Source organism: Rhinolophus hipposideros, assembly GCF_964194185.1.
Source record: "Rhinolophus hipposideros genome assembly, chromosome: 9".
In the NCBI taxonomy this organism is placed as follows: domain Eukaryota; kingdom Metazoa; phylum Chordata; class Mammalia; order Chiroptera; family Rhinolophidae; genus Rhinolophus; species Rhinolophus hipposideros.
Window position 1 is genome coordinate 7,780,061 of NC_138055.1, and position 19,421 is coordinate 7,799,481.

At 57.9% G+C, this 19,421-nt stretch overlaps 1 protein-coding gene across 3 annotated transcripts in view; it reads right to left on the reverse strand.

The window, feature by feature from the left end:
• The window catches only part of CACNA1I (calcium voltage-gated channel subunit alpha1 I), a 111,351-nt gene that overhangs the window by 16,608 nt on the left and 75,322 nt on the right, over positions 1 to 19,421 (reverse strand). For all 3 annotated transcript variants that reach the window (XM_081061381.1, XM_081061380.1, XM_081061379.1), the window contains exons 11-26: positions 13,761 to 13,912; positions 12,912 to 13,097; positions 12,491 to 12,608; positions 11,615 to 11,770; positions 11,130 to 11,223; positions 10,257 to 10,459; positions 9,117 to 9,587; positions 8,635 to 8,735; positions 7,804 to 7,927; positions 7,453 to 7,521; positions 6,757 to 6,941; positions 6,148 to 6,274; positions 4,763 to 4,888; positions 2,225 to 2,314; positions 832 to 1,024; positions 99 to 250 (exon numbers count right to left, since the gene is read on the reverse strand). In XM_081061381.1, coding sequence (XP_080917507.1) covers positions 99 to 250; positions 832 to 1,024; positions 2,225 to 2,314; positions 4,763 to 4,888; positions 6,148 to 6,274; positions 6,757 to 6,941; positions 7,453 to 7,521; positions 7,804 to 7,927; positions 8,635 to 8,735; positions 9,117 to 9,587; positions 10,257 to 10,459; positions 11,130 to 11,223; positions 11,615 to 11,770; positions 12,491 to 12,608; positions 12,912 to 13,097; positions 13,761 to 13,912 — 2,547 coding nt within the window. The remainder of the gene's footprint in view (positions 1 to 98; positions 251 to 831; positions 1,025 to 2,224; positions 2,315 to 4,762; positions 4,889 to 6,147; positions 6,275 to 6,756; positions 6,942 to 7,452; positions 7,522 to 7,803; positions 7,928 to 8,634; positions 8,736 to 9,116; positions 9,588 to 10,256; positions 10,460 to 11,129; positions 11,224 to 11,614; positions 11,771 to 12,490; positions 12,609 to 12,911; positions 13,098 to 13,760; positions 13,913 to 19,421) is intronic.

The following is a 19,421-nucleotide window of genomic DNA, read 5'->3' on the forward strand; positions in this document are numbered from 1 at the left end:
GCCCAGCATGGGAAACTGCACAGATGCTGCCCACCCTGTCCCAGGGGTGGAGTCCTGCCACCCGCCCTCTATGGGACCTGGGCGGGGCGAGGGCTCACCGTGGGCTGGTTGTAGTGCTCCAGGGACATGGTGACCACATTGAGGCAAATGATGAAGGTGATAAAGATGTCCAGGTAGTGGCTGGTGCACATGGAGTGGATGAACAGCCGGGTGGGGCAGTAGGTGGCGTAGTAAGGTAGGCGCTGGGCCTCTGCAGGGGAGGATAGGGGAGTGGCGCAGACCACGGAGGGGAACAGGACGTGTGCAGGGAGAGGCAGAGGGGAGGGAGGAAGCAAGCAGGCAGAGGCATCAGTCCTCCCAGGCTGTGGGAGTCAATCAGTTCTTCTCCACCAAGCCAGGGGACCACAAGGGAACCAGGTAAGATGGGGGAAAGGGTGTAAGGAGGGCAGGACACTGATTCCCGCCAGCCACCCCAAAAGGGCCCATGGCAGGGGCTCCTGGTCTCCTGGGGAGAGGAAGGGGTCGCACAGCTCAGGGGCGGTACCCAGGCTCTGCCTTTGCCTTCTGCCTGGACCAAACCACTGGTTGGCAGTGGTTCACCACCACATTCCAGGTGACCAATAGGGCTCTCAGGTCACCTGATCAGGCAGACACTGGGACAAAGGGCAGTGCCTGAGACATGGGCCATATCCTTCATTCCTTCCGGTTCCAAAGGCCCAGAGGCGGGGGTCAGGTCCAGGCCTCAGCCCCTGTGCCCTGCAGGGCCAGCAGTAGTGGGCAGAGGAGGCCCAGGGCCAGGGTGGCCCCTGCCCTTTGAAGTCACCCACTCACTCCGGCGCTTCTTCTCCAGGCGCCGCAGCCTCTTCTCCTCCCGCCTCCGCGCCTCCTCGGCCTCCTGGTGCTGCCGGCACTTATGGAAATTCTCCACCACGACGCCCACAAACATGTTGAGCACGAAGAAGCTGACGATGAGCAGGAAGGAGATGAAGTAGAGCAGCATCCAAGGGTTGTGGTTGGGCACGGGCTGCAGGGAGCCAGACGGGGCTGAGGCAAGCTGCCTGGGCACCGCGTGGCCCACCAGGGGGTCCTCCACCTCGCTGAGCCTCCGTGCAAGGGGGGCACTGACACAGCCTGCCTCCTCAGTGGCCGTGAGGTCTGAAGGAGGCAGCAGGTAGGAAGTGCCCACCCCGGCATGGCACAAGGCAAATGTTCAGCAAAGAGAACCGCTCCCTTCCCTGCTCCAGTTGATGCCTCTGGACACCTATCCACCTGTCTTCTTCCCTTCCTCTCACCCACCCATCCATTCCCCTACTCACCCATCCACCCATCCATCCATCCATCCACCCGTCCACCCACCCATACATACATCCACACTCTTATATCCACCCACCCACCTATCCGTCCACTTATCCATCTCTTTAGAAACAATGCAACCAGCAAAAGGGAAAGCATGTTCGTGCACGTGCACGTGTGTGTGTGTGTGTGTGTGTGTGTGTGTGTTGGTGGGGTGGTGACAGGAGAGGAGGAAGATACCTCCAAGTGTTCTCATTCCCTGCCTCACACCAGAAGGGACCCCTGCTCTCAGGGGGATCCTGGGAGCAAGAGCTCAGGCCTCCTGTCAGGCCCAACCTCCTCCCTACCCTTTTACATACCCCAAAGCCATCCTCACCCAGCAGCCCACAGGAGGTTCCCACTAGCAAGCCTGACGGCATCACTCCCTTGTGATAACACGTTCCCTGACTCCCACTGCCCTCAGACAAACCCCAGCCCCTGCCATGGTAACACAAGGTCTGGACCATCCAGAACTGCTTGCTTCCTCCACGCCTCCGCCACTCTCCTCTCAATTTCTACTCCCAGCCCTCCACTCATGACTCCCTGAACACGTCACTCTCCCACCTCAGGCCAGCACCTGCTGTCCCTCTCTCCTCCCCCTGCAGTTGGTTCTCCACCCACAAGGCTCTGCACCCCTTCAGGCAGGAGCCAGCTTGGAGCGCTTTCAGCATGCAGTGCAGGGGCCTTTGTGGAAGCAAATGGAACAATGGCTTTTGCTACAGTAAGTGTCTCTGCTGGTGGAGGATTCAGGGCAGGATCCTAAGGGGTGAGCTGTGGCTGACAGTGGGAGACCTTGGGGCTGTGGGTCTTGGTGACACCAGCTTCAGACCACTGGGCGCCAGAAACTGTCCCTCCCCCACTGCCCTGTTGACCTGGCCCCAGCCACACCCACCTGCTGGTCCACAGCAACGGCATCCAGTCCATTGTACATGATGTTCACCCAGCCATCCTTGGAGGCCAGGACAAAGAGGGACATCAAAGCCTGGAAGACATGGGGGGGACAGGCCAGAGCAGCTCAGGCTACATCTGCCCCTCCTCAGCTCTCCATTTTTCTGCCACTGGGGGTCAGAGGGACAAGAGGCCTTTCCCACAGTAAGGGAAGAGCTGTGCTTTCAACGAATAAACCTTTTCTGAGGACCTACTATGTGCCTGCCACATAACCTGCAGGCACTGCTGCAGGAGAACGAGCACTGGACCAGGAGTCCTGGGCTCCAGTCTCAGCCCTGAAATTAATTGGGCAAGAAAATTCATGAGCTCTTGTCTCCTTACCTGCAGAATGGAGCTAATACTTAAGTGGCTGCCTGCCAGGTTTGCTGGGCACTTGTCAGCTGAGACTTTAAACTGGAAGGTTCCTGATAAACATGAAGGGCCCTGCCACCATCCCTCCACGCTTGCCTCTAGCACCTTAAAACAGGAGCTCATGAGAGAAATCAGGAGCCCTGGGTCACAGCCCAAGCTCTGCCACTCACTGGCTGTGTGACTTGGTGCAAGTTCCTCAATGTCTCTGGGCCCCAGCTTCCTTGTCTGTAAATGGCAATAATTACCATCACTAATATGAGATTTTGAAACAGAGGTGATTCCCAGGAGACAGCTGCCAAGACTCCCACATACACGGCAGCCAAAGCGTCCTCACGTCCCCTCAACGGGGCTACGGGCTGGTCCTAGAGGACCCCGCATAGAGCCTCACATGCAGTAGGTGCTTCATAAAGGTTTTCTGTGCTGGGCTGAACCAGTGCCACTGCAGAGCGCAAGCATGACGGAAGTTAGTGGGTTCACAAAGGGTCCTGGACCAGCAAAGGTTGCCTGGCAATCACATGCCCTACTCTGGACACCTCCCGTGCTTCCACCGTGCCACAGCTGTCATTTATTGCAGCCCAGGGCCCTGGGCCAGGAAATGGGGTTCTGGGATATGTCTCCTGCCCTGCACCGGCTCCTCCTGCCCATCCACTCAGAGCACAGACTCTTCTTTTCCCTTCCAGCTGGGCGTGGTGCTGAGGGCTGCCCGAAAGGCCTCAGGCCCAGGAGTAGGTCAGGGCAACGGACACACCCATGCCAGGCAAGTAAATGAAGTTCTCACGTGCTAGGGGGCAAACATCCCCGTGAGCCCTGGGTTACAGAGGCTTGAAGTGCAGAGAGCCTGAGACTAGGAATCACAGACCTGCTATCACTGTCCCCATTTACAGATGAGGACACAGAAACTCCAAGAGGGACTGGAACTTGCCTGAGGGTACACAGCCGGTAAGCGCCCCGCGAGGAGTCAAAGGCTCTGGGCCACGCTGTAACCCCCTTTGGCTTTTCATGCTGAGAACTCCCTACTTAGGGGCCCAGGGTGTCGGCCTGGCCTCAAGCATGCTCAGAACAGAAAGGGGGCTCCCCAGGAGCCAGGGCCTGGGCCCGGGCCGGGGATGGGGTCAGGGGTCCAGAACAAGCTTATAAAAGGCCCCCACTGGCTTTCCTTCAGCTTCCTGGGACATCTTTTCTAAAACATCTGTTTTGCCAGTGACTGAGCCATAAATGACTTGAAAAGGCACTGCTTCTGGAGAATCTGAGGAGCTAGGACGCCCAGGTCCTCACCACTTCCCCAGCCGCTCCCTGCCCCTCTTGTCTCCCCCCCTTGTCTAGGGGGGATGGGGAATGTGCGCTGGTCATGTGCGCTGAGAGCTCCAGCTGGACGGTCCAGCAGGGGGGCCGGGCACAGGCCCTGGCCACGTGGACCTGGATCTTGCTCCCTCCCTGTGTGAAGGCACACCCCTCTGGTCGTACCTAGCAACGTAGGTGGGCCCTCGAGAAATAGGAGCATTTGGTGGGGGAGGCTCTTTGGAGGCAGCCAGCTGGGGGCTCTCATCAGGGGATCCCCCAGATGGCCAACCCTGGCAGAGCCCAGAAGAAGAGACCCAGGGAGAGGCAGGATTTGGGCAGGAGCCTGCCTGTGACTGGGGAGGAGAGCAGAGTAGCTGGGTGATGGGAGAGAAAACCCACCCTGGGCCAGAGGCTGGATACACTTTAATCTCTACTACAGCCTGCCCGGAGGCGTGTAACATTCCCATTTTACAGACAAGAAAAGTGAGGCTCAGAGAGGCCACACCTACAGTAAGTGGCAGAGCTGGGATTCACACCCATGTTTGGCTAACTCTAAAACTCCTGTCAGGGTCCCCTGGGTAGGGGGTGGGGCCAGGAACCAATGTCCACCGAAGTGCCAGGTGCTTGCTGGACACTCTGCATTCGGGATCTCTAAGTCTCATGCCCCTTCGAACTGAGTGCTGGTTCTACCCTCCGTGCAGAAAAGGAACCCAACGCTTGGAAAAGAGAAGCCACAGGCTCAGTCCTGGTAGGGCAGAACTGGAGGCGGATCTATGATCCCAGGCTGTGGGCACTGAAGAGTTGTGACCACTGGGGGTGGTCAGGTCAGGGGACGGTGGGTGGTACTCACCTGGCCCAGGTTGTCGAAATTGTACTTGTGATGGACCCAGCGGTAGTTGGCAGCCATGCAGTCAGAGCGGTTGGTGATATTTCGGGTATCCATGCCCAGACAGTGGTAGAACTTGCCCTTGAAGAGCTGAGGGTAAGGGACACAGGGTGAGGGACCATCCTGCCAACACTCTCAGGGGTAGGGTAGGGGGCAAATCAGAAGAGGGGCTGTCCCTCAGGGGCACTTCCTCTGTGCACAGCCTGGGCCAAGCACTCCAACATGCCATCTTCCCAAGCCCCTAACATGAGGTAGGGCTACTCTCATCCCATCTCACAGATGAGGAAACTGAGACCCAGGGGTGACAGGTTATTTTCTCAAAGTCTCTCAAGGTTTAGGAACTGGCAGAGCCAACGTTCACACCCTGGTTCATCTGATTCCTAACCTTTCCACAGACTCGAGATTAGGTCCCAGTACCTACACTGGGGATCTGGGCAGGGACCCCATGGGAGAAAGCTGCCTGTATATCCCCAGGGGAGAGAGAGAGAAGTAAAGGAACCCACTACGAGGACCCAAGCCTGCTCCGTGTCAAGTGCCTGGAAGGGGCAGGGCACTGTCCACATGGTGTCCACGTCAAGCCCCTCCTCCCAGCTGTCTCCACCGTGGATGCCTCAGCAACCCCAAAGGATGCCTAGGCCCAGGGTTCCTCCCCAGCTACAGCGCCAAACAGGACCAGGTGAGGAGACTGGAGGGCTCAGACACTCAAGAAATAGGAAGGGTCTCAGCAGCAGCTCAGACCGCAGAGGGCCCAGGTCCCTCTGGCCATCCCCATCACACACTTTATGACCCGCCCCAGTCTGCCGTGTCCAGCCCTGAGGCCCATCCTCTTCCCGGGCTGAGGTAGCTCACGGCCCTGACTGTCCGAGACCCCATGGTCCCCACCCCAGAGAAGCCAGTTCTTAGCTGCCATTCCCCGTCTTTTCCCACTTGACCCAGCCCACCATCTGGCTCATCTCTCCCTGCCAGCCAGAGCTCCTGGGCTCACCTCCACACAGGTGCCCATTCTCCCCTGAAAAACTTTCCCCCACTGTGACCTGTCAAAATCACCTCTCCTTCAAGGCCCAGTGCAAAGGCCACCCCTTCAGGATACCTCCCCCATTATCCCCAACCCAGCCCCATGTTCCTGTGTAACCGGGACCCCTGTGAACCCTTTTACCGAGCCTGCCTTGCACTCAGCCACTTGGGCCACATTTGTCTCCCTCCCTGGACTGGGCACTCAGCGCAGGCAGGAGCATGACTGCCTGAGCCCCCAGGTCGGCACAAGGTTGTGAGAGCTGGGCACGAGTGAGGAGCCTCTTCTCTGACCACGGAGCCCACCCCACTGCCTGCCCTGCCTGGGCGCCCCTCACCTGCACCCCCAGGATGCCAAAGATGATGAAGAAGGCACAGCAGATGAGGACGATGTTGCCAATAGGCTTGAGAGAGGAGATGAGTGTCTCCACCACCAGCTTCAGGCCAGGTGCCCGGCTGATGACGCTGCGGGCACGGAGGGACCAAGGGTACCGTTAGCCCTCGCCAGGCCAGGAGACAGGCCCCAGTTAGCCCAGAGTCACCAGGGAGGTGGCCTCTAGGCTCCAGATGGATAGGCACAGCAAGGTACTGTGCCTTCACCCCATCCCTCTGGGGTACACACCACACCTTCATCTAGAGACTGAGGCCCAGAGACAGCCGTGAGCCACCCAGGGACACACAGAGAGAAGGCAGCGGTCCTGTGAGCCCCCTTCAGCTCTGGCCTTCCCGAGCACGCGCACATGTGTGCGTGTACACACACACACACACACACACACACACACACTCACACCAGGCTCCTTCCCCAGGAGCAAGGACAGCCTGGCCCCCGGCCCTGCTCAGCGGTGCTTGGCAGTGCTTGTGGAGGACTGAGTGGGAAGGGACGGCAGGAATGAGGGGTCCAAGTTAGACCCTGGGGGTTTCCCCATTCGCAGAGGAGGGGTCCTCACCGCAGGGGTCGGAGGGTGCGCAAGAGCCGCAGAACCCGGAGGACCCCCAGGATCTTGGCTCCCCCGGCTGAGGCCATAGACACCACAATGTCAATGATTGACACGAAGACTAGGAAGCCGTCCAGCACGTTCCAGCTGCTTCGCAGGTACGCTTGCTCCCCGAAGTACAGGCCCAGCGAGACCACCTGGGGGTGGGGTGATGGGCGGGGTCAGCTGGGCTCCTCCAGATGGGGCAGGGCGGGGCGAGGCCTGGGGGGCGGAGTCAGGCAGGTGCCGTGGAACCCGACCGCAGGCAGGGTACAGGCGCCAGCTGCCTCTCTGAAGGCAGATGACAGGCGACAGGCGGGGACTGCAGCTCTGGGAGCAGGGAGCCGCTCCCTGAAAGGCAGGCCCACGGGCCTGTGCCGGTCTGTTCTCCCCCCACATCTGGCAAACCCAATTCAAAGTCAAACACTCTAGGAAGTATTTCCACACCTCCAGCAGGTACCTCCATGACTATAAATGTTTCCCTGCATCCGCCTTTCTGGTGGGTTGTGAGCTCCTGGAGAGCCGGACCTGGCTGACCCCCCTCTGGTCCCAGGCTGTGGAATGTTGCTAATGGGCAAGTGAGTGACAAGCTGAGGGAGGGCTGAGCCAGGGCCAGGGGCCCCTGAGCTGGGGGGGGAGGGGGAGAGGTCCCAGGTGAAGCAGGGCTACCTTCAGTGTCATCTCGCCCACGAAGATGGCTGTGAAGATGTAGTTGGATACAGTGAGGAAGATGCGTTCCTGAAAGAGCGGGGAGATCCATGGTCCGGGAGCTCCCAGAACTGCCCGGCCGCCTGGTCACCTCTGCCTTTGGCCAATGGGCACCCATGGGAGGTTGCCACTTCCCAGGCCAGGGAGACGTCCCCCTCCCCAGAGGCAAGCTGTCTGCCACACCTTCCGCCACCGTGTCTGCCGTGCTGAGCTCTCCTGGCCCCCTCAGCCCTGCACACTGTCCCGTAGCAGGCCATGGGAGCCTGCCCCTCTGCCTGTCCCTTGTCCTGTCCAAAAGCCCCGGCCACTCACAGTGCTGCCAGCCTCGATCTGGGGCCGCTCCAGTGCGATGGTGATGCAGTTGAGAAAAATAAATGCCAGGACAACATAATCAAAGAGCTTGTGGGCGATGATGGTCTGACACAGGACCCGGAACCTGGGCAGGGCGGGCAGGGGCCACATGAGTGTTGGCTTGCCCTCACACCGGCGAGGAGGTAGGCACAGGGCCCCAGCACATGGGGACAGGATGGCCTAGAGGAAGCTGACCCTTCTCTTCTCTGGCCACACAATAGGTGGCGACTTGACAGCTTCTCAGGGTGCCCAGCTGGAGCACCCTGACCACACTCCCACAGCCGCTCCCGTAGCCACAGGAGGAAGGGCACCACCCACCTTGCCCTGGCACGCAAGGCTTTGCAAACACTGACCCAAATCCCTGAGCCCTGCTCTCCAGCCACACAGACACCCTCAGCTTCTGCCCCAGGCCTTCCCTCAGACTGCTCCCTCCACCTGGACCAACTTCCACCTCTTCACCACCCTGCTTCACCTACAGAATGGAGTGTGCCTCCAAAGCCCAGCCAAGGAACACCCCACCAAAGCCTTCTGATGCCCCTTCCAGATGGGAACACCAGGGGCTACTTGAGGATCTGCCTAGCACAGGGGTGGCCTAGACTAGGGAGATGCCCAGGAAAGTACCCACTCAAAAACTCCCCCTCCCCTGCAGCCCCTCTACCGTGGGGTAGGAGGACCCTTTGGAGGATGGGGGCCGCCTGCCCAATGGCCCTGCCTGGCTCTCTGCAGCAATCTCTCCCTCCCAGACCTGTCAAAATCTTAGTCTAACCTCACCCCAAACCTGGTCCTGCCCACCTGTTCTCAGGGGAGAAGAGGTAGACAGACCAATTCTCGCGGACCTCGCACCAGTCGGGCTTGTAGACGTCAATCATCTTGCGCACGCGGAAGCACAGAGTCTGGCAAGGAGAAGACGGGGTGAGGGTGGGTCAACACTGCCCAGAGCTGCCCATCTCCGCCCACCCCAACCACCCAGCAAACCGGGGCTACTGGATGACCTCTGAACATTCCCAGCAAGACCAAAACCCTCGCTCCACCAAGGTTGTGGGGGCGGCAGGGGTTCTCTCCCAGGGGCCGACTCAGCTCAGATGTGGGCAGCTCCAGCCCTCAGCCCGCTCACCCATCTGGAAGCCCTGTCGTCCTCCTCGGTGCCCACTTACGCCACTTAGGCCATCCCCTGCGAGCCCCTCCCACTCTAGCCCGGCCCCAGCCCCCCCACCTTCTGTCCTAGCAGACCTTCTCCTGGCCCTTCGCCTGCCCCTAGAGCCCGCCCCACTCACGTAGTCGACCTCCTCCTCATCCTCCCCGTGGTCCCTGCGGTCATCCATCTTGGTGAACATGTCCTTGGCGATGCTGGGCATCCTGCCATTACAGTCCTCGTGCCCTGGAGCCAGGCCTGCCACCCTCCAGGCGGCCCGGGGGTGGATGCCCACGGCGGGCCCCAGCTCGGCCAGGTCCACCGAGTCTCTGGTGTCGAGGGACAGTGTCCGACGGTGGTGGCGGTGATGGTGTGCCAGGTGGGGACCATGATGTACGTGGTGGGCGTGCGGAGCGTGCAAGGGCACGGCCTGTGGCGGACCCTCGTCCCGGGCACCCTCGCAGGCCCGGGCCCTGCCGCCGAGCTCTGCTGAGAGCAGGGATTCATGCTCAGCCGAAGGCGTCTTGTGCTTGAGGCTGTTCCAGCTGGAGCGGCGGCTGGTCCAGGCCCCGCTGCGGCCCCAGGGCCCATAGTAGGAGCTCCGGGAGCTGGCCTGGGAGGAAGCCCAGGGCTCCAGTCAGCCCCTGCCACACACACAGCCACAGTTGTGACTGAAGGCAGCCTGCACACTTGCTGAGGCCCTAAGATGGCCACCAGCCTGGCCAGGTGGGTGACAGAACCACTTGGACTCCAGGGGTCCTCTCCCCACCTTGCCTCTCAATCCACCCACATCTTTGGACATGTGGGCATGTCCGCAATGGGATTCCATCTCCACCTGTCACCTCACTTCTTTTCAGGAAGGTATAGCAATTTGGGGCTAACTTCCTTTTTATAGGTAGGGAAACTGAGGCTCAAAGAGGGCTGTAACTTATTCGAGGTCATGTGGAAGTGTCAGACACCGGTTTCAAGCTCATGTCTGCCTGACCCCCAAGCCCAGCTCTTTACCCTAAACACTGCTGCCAAAATAACCCAATTCTCAACACCAGACCACTGGCACCATTCATTCATTCATTCATTCATTCATTCATTCATTCATTCATTCCTTGTTGTCTGGTCCCACTCTGGCACTGGGAAATACAACAGACATAGTCCCTGCCTGGTTCTGGCTGGACATTCTGGTCCCTTAAGGCTGGGTACCAGTCTGAGGCTGGAATGGCAGGCACTTCTCCTCAGGGTCCCTCAGCACACACCCAGCAGGGAGCAGACACCCCACAGGACTCACCAGGGAGCGTTGGTCATAGCTCACCCTCCCCAGTGACATGACACTGCTTTTGCGAGAGCCCAGGGCCACCAGCACAGGGTCGGGCTGCAGCAAGAGGCGGGAGGCAGGTACTGCAGCCCCAGCAGGGCCCAGATGTCCACCCAGTGGGAGATTGGGGTCCAGGTGCCCATTGGGGGTCATGGGAACTGGGCAGAGCTTAGGATCTGGAGACGTGAGAGAAAGACAGGGAGGGGCAGACAAAAGGCCAGAAGAAGAGCAAAAGAAGCCATGAGACAAAGAAACAGACCTGAACGATAACAGAAATGGAGAGTTTTTCTGGGGAGACTTCCTCTACCAGGAAGTCTTCCAGGTTGGACCCCATCACATGTGCCTCGCCTCCGCCCTGCCTGCGGGGCTCTCAGCTTTATTTTTAGATAAGTGGATCCCTTGCCTCCTGTGTTCAGGGCCAGCCCCGAGCTCACGCAGCATGGGAGCTTCACTCCCGTGCCCACTGTGGGAGGCAAGGCAGAGACCATCCAGCCCAGTTACCAAAGACACAGCGTGGGTTGGGGAACTTCTAAGCTGCCCATTGAAGCCAAACAGGACCAGCACCCAGGCACCCTGAGGCCCAACGCTCTTCCCAACAGGCCATACCTGTATGGAGGGGTAGGGGTGGGCTGCCCCTGTGGCTAGAATTCAGAAGGACCCTGAAAGTCACTGACCTGGTTTCGAAATTTAGCATTTCTTTCAAGTATGAATGTAAACAACAAACCACAGAAAACTAGCAGTCGTGGGGCCTGAGCTTGAGAGGAAGACAGAGGCTGTGCCCTTTGCCCACCTGGATCTCTGGGGAAGAGTCCTGGGCCCCTAGGTGACAAGTAGGGGTCTATTTACCTCCACCGCTGTCCAGGCCGTCCTGGAGCTTGTCAAACTCCTCCATGTTGGATAAGCTCTGGTCCTCGTCTGAATAGGAGCGATTGGCGTCGCCCTGGGAGACCATCCCTCACATTGGAATACAAATCAGCTCAGCCCTTCCCTCCCTCTTGAACTTTTCAGTGGGTGTTTTCACCCCCCATTTTACAAATGAGGAAACCGAGGCTCAGAAAAGGGAAGTGAGTAGGGATTTCAGAATCTCAGAGATGGAGAGATCTAGTTCTACTAGAGATCTAGTTCCCTGGGGGAGAGGCATGGATCCCAAATATAGTCTCCATTTGCATGCTTCCTGTGATGGGAAGCTCATCACTTCATTGGCAACCCCCTCCTCTGGAGACTTGCCTGCTGGATGTTTGAATTGCAGCTCTCCCCCATCCAGACTCCCTCCCCTCACCCAGTTTCATGCAGGCCCATGGGGGTGCTTCCTCCACCAGGGCCACAGTCACCTCTGCCTGGAAGCCCTCCACCAGGATGGCCACCAGCAGGTTGAAGAGCACGTAGTTGCCAAAAGTCATGAGGGCGACAAAGTAGAGAGAGGCCCAGGGGGAGGTGGAGGCCATGCCATTGTAGAGGACGACATTCCAGTCCTCCTGGGTGAGGATCTGTGGGGGGAGGGCACATGGCTCAGCCCCAGAGTACGCCCACACCCCAGCCCCGTCTAAGGGCAGAGGGAACCCACGGGGCAGCATAGCTGCAGGCCCATTGCAGCCCATGCATACCTACAGCATCCTCTCACAGGTGCTCAGGCACACCTGGGGACCTCAAGTATCATGGCCCTCGCTGCGGACCTGCCCACCTGGTAGGGCCTCAGACCCTTGCTTGCTCACACTCATACACGCTCTGCCCGCTGCCCCTAGCTTGCCCACACCCTCGCCTGTGTCTGCCAGTCCTGCTCTGACTTTCCCCACTAAGTGATGCTTCCTCCTGGCTGTTCCCACAACTCAATCCTCTATCCTACTCATCTGCCGCCCCTACCTCTCCACTCCCACCCCACCCCCACGAGCCCACCCTTCCTCCTGCCCCTGATCCGTCTGCCCCTATCACACTGTGTGGACACACTCATTCAACTATGTCCACATTACAGGGGAGGAACAGTCTGCTACATGCCCAAGGTCTCAAGGCGGGACAGAGGGCACAGGGATGACAAGCGGTCCAGCTCCCAGAGCCAGTGCTGTACCAGCCTGCCCACAGACCTGCCCACTAGAGGGCGGAGTTCAGGGGCCTCCCTGTCAGGCCACCCGCTTCTCTGGATTTTCTGAGGCTGGGGGCACCTCTGAAAAGCAATCCCCTGACACACATGGACATATGTGGTTGCCACTCACCTGGAACACCGTGACAATGGCCCACAGCAGGGAGTCGAAGTTCTTCCTATCTGGGACTGTGTCTCCCGTGTCTGTGCGGAGGCTGAATTTGCAGCCAAAGATGTGCATCCCGAGAATGCTGGGAGGGATGGAGGTGGCTCAAGGGACTCATATACACCAAGCTCCTGCCCACCCACCTGGCTCCATTCTCAAAACAAACCAGTAAGATGGGAGGGGGTTGCGTTGGTCCCATTTTACAGAAGTGAACACTAAGGCCCAGAGGGGACGTACTCGCCCAGGGCCATAGGAGATTAAGTGATGGCTGCAGGATTCACACCCAGGTCCAGGGTGTGGCCCAGAGAACTCAACCAGGCACTCTGCTACCTACAGCCCCTGAGGGCCCGGAAGCTGTGGTTGGTTCCCCAGGGTGGGTGGGGCTCACCTGAAGATGAAGATGAAAAGCATGAGCAGCATGCAGAAGGTGGCCACGTTGTCCATGGTCTTCATGAGCACCACGAGCTGGCGCCGCAGCGCAGGCATGAAACGCACCAGCTTCAGCACCCGCAATAGCCGGAAAGTCCGCAGCACCGACAGCCCACCGTCTGCCTGCCCCACGATCTCCCAGATGCTGCGTCACAGGGATGGGAAGAGGAGAGAGACAGGAGGGATGAGCGGGAGGCGGGGAGGAGAGGAGGACAGAGGCAGGAGAGATGGAGAGCTTCCATCAGTCATTCATTCAGTCGGTCAGTCATCCAGCCATCCAATAATGTTTCACAGGTCATTGCTGCTCCAAGGCACCCGAAGTTGGAGGCTCTTAACCTCAGTCCATGGACCCCTCCCCACTCCCAAGATGTCTATGGCTAGAATTCAGAAGGTCCACGAAGGTCACTGAGCTCTTTTTGAGATTTAACATTCTTTTGATTATGAATGGAAACAACAAAGTACAGAGAATTAGCAGTTCCTGGGACCTTGTGATTGATAGAAATCGCTGATATTTTTATATCACATGACGGTTGATGCACATATTTGCAAGTATAATTTATGCTCGTCCCTTCTTTGGGACGATGGTCACAGACCCACTGCTAGATCTCGCTATTCAGTGCATCACTCCAGAAGCATGCATGTTGCTAAATCAATTTTTAAATATTTTGTTAACTGTGTTGCAGTGTGATTGGTTTCCTTGGATCTTATGGACTTCATGCAATGGCTGGGTCAGTGCCTTCAATCCCGTCCTCCCCACGGTGCCTCTGGGCCGGGGCCGAGGCCGGGCTGGGAGGGGGCGGGGGAGCACCTGATGATGACGATGACGCTGTCGAAGATGTTGTAGGGGTTGCGCAGGTAGTCGACCAGCCCGAAGGCGGCCAGCTTCAGCAGCATCTCCAGGGCAAACATGCTGGTGAACACCACGTTGCAGATCTCCAGGACGTTGGTCAGCTCCTCGGGCTGTGGGGCGTCGGGGCAGGGGGGACCCGGTCAGGCAGAGGCAGCCATGGAGCCCCTCGGGACGCCCTTTGGCTGCGTGGCCTGGCAGGTCAGTGTCCTCACTGGAGCTCCATCTGCCCCCTGTGCAATGATCTTAAGGACCTTGCAATTCTGCTGCCCAGGGTCCTGACGGGTCCGCTGAGACGGTGGGGCCCCAGGGGGCTGACCTTCCACAAATTTGGAAATAGTGTTGCTGCAGCACACAGAGGGAGGCATGATGATACCCATTTTACACATGAGGAAACTGAGGCTCCAAAGCCAGCCTGAGGTCACACGATGCTGAGCAACACAGAAAGGCAGGCCAGGAGTTGCCAGAAACTCCCTGTTCGCCCACGACCCTAACCCATTTAGTGGGACTTGCCCTGTGCAGGACCTGTCCTATGCTGTACGGGCATAACTTCACTTAGCCCCTCATAAGAGCCCACTTTGCAGATGAGGTAGCAGGTTCAGAGAAGGCCAGTGCCCTGCCTGAGGCTGCAGAGCTAGTAACGGGTAGATCCAGGATTCGAACCCAGGCAGCCTGGCTCTTGGGCTCCTGCCCTTAGACCTCCCTACTCAGCCCTTCCATCTCTCCCCTCCCCAGCAATGGCCGTCTCAGGATTGTGGTGGCTGGAGACCACCCTGCCCTGGGAGGGAGGGTGGAGCCTGCGACCTACTGTATGCCATGAGCACCCTGGCCCATGGGGCTTACTTCACCCACTTCTCAGAGGACACTGGAGCCCAGGGAAGCTAATGGTTAATATCACCAGCTGGTCAGAAGAAGACTAGCCCCCACTAGCAACAGAGCCTCCCTCTGCCCCCCCCAAGCTGCTTACTCCTGGTTTTTAGAAGCAGGTGACACCCCTGCAAATGGGACCATCTGAGCAACCGCTTATAAAACTGGCCACACTATGGGCCACAACTGGGGGCAGGGTTCCATGTCCACCCCACCCCTCCCCAGCGTCAGTTTCCTCATCCATAAAATAGGGGGTGGAATGAGATGACATTTATTCCAAACCTCTCTTCTAAGGAATATACGAGGCTCCAGTTGCTCCCTCCCTTCTACGCCCTTAGGAAATGGTGAAGTGTCTGGTTTCCACTTACTGTGGAGCCAGGTTGCTCCCACCTGAATCACAGACAAATTAAGGAAGGGACATTTGATAGGTCTGACCATGTGCCCATGCGGAGCACGCTACCCAATATAATTCCTGATGCTTCAGACAACCTGAGAGGCCACGGTAGACGTCTCCATTTTACAGATGAGGAAATTGAGGCTCAGAGAAGTGAACAGACTTGCTCAGAGCCACCCAGCAAGGATGCGGCAGAGCAGGCACTGTCTCCAAACTGCTCTCCATTACAGACACCGAGACCCCACCTGAACTCATCCATTCCGTCCTTCACTCATTCACTAGTGCATGCATTCCACAGGGCTTCTGGGCGTCCACTATGTGCCACTTCATGCTACCCAGGGTGGCCAGTGTGAAAGATCCAGGACCTCCCTGCCCTCAAGAAACACAGGCTCTGGTGGCAAAGCCCAAAATGCAAGTTCACAAACCAGTCGGAAGGTGCGAAAAACAGGAAAGTTGAGGGTGGTTTGGGGAACACTGATAGGGGACTCAGAAGCAGCTTCCTGGAGGAAGTGACATCTCACAGAGACCTCAAAGCTGAGAGGGGGAGCAGGCGACAGGGGGAAGAAGAGGTGTCCAAGCAGAGAGGGCAGCCCGAGCAAGGGCAGGGAGGAGGCAGGGCTGCTCCCTGCCTCCATCAGCTCCATCCACCCCAGCCCAGCCCCGCGACCTCAGGGGCCTGACTTTGATTCCATTTGGGTTAAAAGGAGAAGAGAGAAAAAGAATGACCCACGCCGCTTCCCACCTGGTGCCTGGGAAATCTAATAAACCTGCCAACTCCTCTCCAGCCCAGATGAAAGGAGAAGGCCCATTTCCATCTGTAATTACATTTGACTCACAAAATGGTCCTGAAACGGGAGTGGGACTCTGAGAGAGGCCCTTGGGGCGGGGGGAGCTGGGGACCCGCATCCCTGGCTGAATCAAAGCCACCAATTTCCCTGCTCAACAAAACCACGAGGCCCGGGAGATGAAAAATGTAGGTGCTGACAGCCCATATTAGCACACCACCCCACTCGCCCCACATGATGTGCGGCAGAGCCCCCACTCTCCTGGAAAGGTCACCCACCCGCTTCCCTCCTCCCTCGCAACAGCTGTTTCTCTAGTCAAGTGCACACCTGTGAGTCTTTTCCTAATGGACCATCCATCACTCCTGTGAGCATTTTTCTGGGAGAGAGACAGTGAGTGGGAGAGATAGACAGATAGACAGACAAATAGAGACACAGCAAATGAGAGACCAAAAGGGAGGTATGTGGAGAGGGCCAGGGGCAGCTGTAGGAGAAATGGACAGACAAATATAGACACGGAAAGTGAGAGGCAAAGGCAGGTGTGGAGAGACAAGACAGAGAGAAAAACTCAGCTACAAACAAAATGAAGGACCAAGATCGTGATGCAGTGGGAGTCCCAGGCAAAACCAGAAAGAGAGAGAGAACAGGAAGGGCAGACAGACAGACAGGGGCTGCAAAGAGGCGACTGGAGATGGCAAAGACCCACCCAGTGGAAGAGGAAATGAGAGAGGACAGAAAAATCAGGTTAATCAGAGGCCAGAGGGGGGAGGGCAGGTGAGGAGGGGATGCAGCCTGGAGGTGTCTCCAGCAGCAGAGGGAGAGGGGGCAGGGGCAGGGCCAGCTGAGCCCTGCACAATGCCAGGCTTGGGAGGCAGTGGGCAGCCCAGCCTCTAGCCATTTCTACAGAGGCTGAGAAGGGCCCGGCTGGGAAGGGGTCTACACTGCCCCTAGGAACCTGGAGCCCAGCACCACCCCATGATAATAATGGCAGCTGGTGTTAACATCTCCCACGTGCCAGCAGTGCTAAGCACTTTCCATAAACTATCTCATCGAAGCCTCGAACATTACCCTATGATGTCCCCATTTTACAGACAGGGAACCTGTGGCTCAGAGAAGTGACTTCCCAGGGCCATGGCCAGCCATTGGTGGAATCAGATCTCAAACCCAGGTCTCCTCCCTCCGGCCCACCCTCCTTCCCATGGCCCACCCCAGTTTTCTGACTTGAGGCTCCAGTTCAGTGCACACATATCATTTCCCCACTTACAAACCTTCCATGGCTCCCCACTGCCCTAAGGATAAAGCTGGCCTCAAGACCCACTTCTCCGCCAGCCTCCTAGGCTGTCTGCCTTACCCTGTACGCACATCCTCCTGGAGGCCTCAGGGTCCTTTGAATGGATGCCTATGCTCCTGGTGCCTGCTCCTGCCCCCTCCTCTCTCTCACTAATGAAATCCTAGTCATCCTTCAGGATCCATCTCCAGTACCACTGCCTCTGGGAAGCCTTCCCTGACTGCAGCCCATGTTGGTATCTCTCTCCCCTAAGCCCACACAAGTCTGAAATGTCGGGCACTAAGTGACCCCCATCCTCCTCTTCCCACGGTCACCCCTAGGTCGGCATTGGCTTGGGGGCTGCTGAAGGGAGAATAAAGCGTGCTTTGACCTAGCCACTGATCTGGGGACCTTGAATACAGTCCCCTGGGAGCTGAGGCCAGCGGACATGCGTCAGCCTGCCCCAGGAGGCTTCCTGGAATCCTGCCCTGCTGCCCATTCCGCTCAACTCTCCGTTCTTTTGTTGTTGAACTTGGTGACCATTCTCCAACTCCAGGACAGTCTTACCCAGCTTGAGAGGGGTCATGTTCCTGGACAAGTGACTGCCGGGAGAGGCAGAAATGGCGGCAGAGACTACTCCCCGGGGCAGTGCCGCTTTGCCCCGCCTCCTGTCTACTTTGTGGAACCTCCAATTCTACCTCAGCACCCCAGAGCCCAGCTCTGACAGCTGCTCACCATGTCACCTGGGAAAACATTCCACCTCTCTGAGCCTCAGTTTCCCCATCTACCCAGGGGGGATAAGATATCCACCCTGCCTGCCCCACAGAGCTGCTGTGAGGATCACGTGGGAAGAGATGTAAGGACACATGACAAGAGGCAGAGATGGACGATCTGGTCCCAAGCTGACCCCACCCACCTGCTTATCATGCTGCCTCAGTTATGGTCTGGGCCAGAACATTGGGGTTAGGTGGGGTTGGGAGGGCAGACTTTGGCTTGTGACCGCCTCATGGGTCACAAGCAGGCTCCTGCCTGGCTGACCCTCCCTTTAACCTGTCACTCCTCCCAGGCCAGTCCTTGCAAGGAATAGCATCTGTGGCCATGAGGAACCTGGTGACACTCCCTCGTGATTTTGGCAGCAGTGACCACATAAAGGCCACAGGTACCCAAAATCTCACCTCTCATTTGAGCACTATGACCAGAGTGGCAGAGGTGGAGTAGGGAAGCAGTGACCAGGCTCTGTGCCCCTTCACCACCTGCCACCGCCTGTGGCCACACTAAGCTCCCTGCCAGCAAGGTGGGCAGCTGAGGGGGCGTGGCGGGGCCCCCAGGATGCCTCCAAGGTCACCACCCCTGCAGAAGAGGGGCTGTGCGCACCTGCTTTCTCCTCCTATTCCTCCCCTTCTCTCCCTGCCTCCTTGAGGCCCTGGGCCACCTCTCTCTTCAGGGACCACCTTTCAGCAGGTACCACTCAGACAGGGCAGCTCAAAATAAACACGGGGTGGATACTCTCCTGCAGAGCAATGTCTGGGAGTCAGGGGAAATGGAACAAAAATACTAGCAGCCCACAAGCAGGTCCTGCACAGAGCTCAGCCGAACAATGGCTGCCACTCCGAGCTGCTTTAAAAAGATTTTTAGAATTCTTCCTCCCCCTCACTTTTTCTTTAATTAACTTTTTGAGGCTCCAGGCAGCAGATGGTAACCTCACCCCAAAAATGGTGTTATAAGGCTCCAAGAAAAGATTCAAAAATAATTCCTAAGTAGTGAGCACCTACTATGCGCCAAGCTTCTTAATGCATTTCCCCCTGCCAGCCTCTCTGTGAGGAGTTTATGAGGGCTCAGTGCACCACGCAGGCTTGAGGTCTGGCACTTAGTAGGTACTCAGTAAACGGGAGCCTATGAGGAAAAGGGCACAAAGTAAGGGCACCTGCTTCATAGATGAGGAAACTGAGGTGGACCCTACAATGGGGCAGGAGACTGGCCAGTGAAAACAGCCTCTCCCAGCCTGATGGGGTACCCGGGGGTGCCTGCAGTGCCAGAGAGAAAAGGCCCCACCATATTCGAGGCTAAAAAGCTTGCCCAGGTAGGATATGGCAGGAGTTGAGGGGGAGGTGGGACAGGCCAGGCAGGGAAACCTGCAAAGCTTCGGCAGGGACCATGGCTTGGCCTGAGGCGGGTAGAGGGAGAGGCTGGACCCATAGGACAGAGCTGCCCTGGCCTCTGTGTTGCCCTGGAGGGGACAGCTGAGACCACAGGGATCAGTAGTACAGTGGCAAACAGGCCTCTGAAGAATAGCTCTGATTTGTAGCATATGC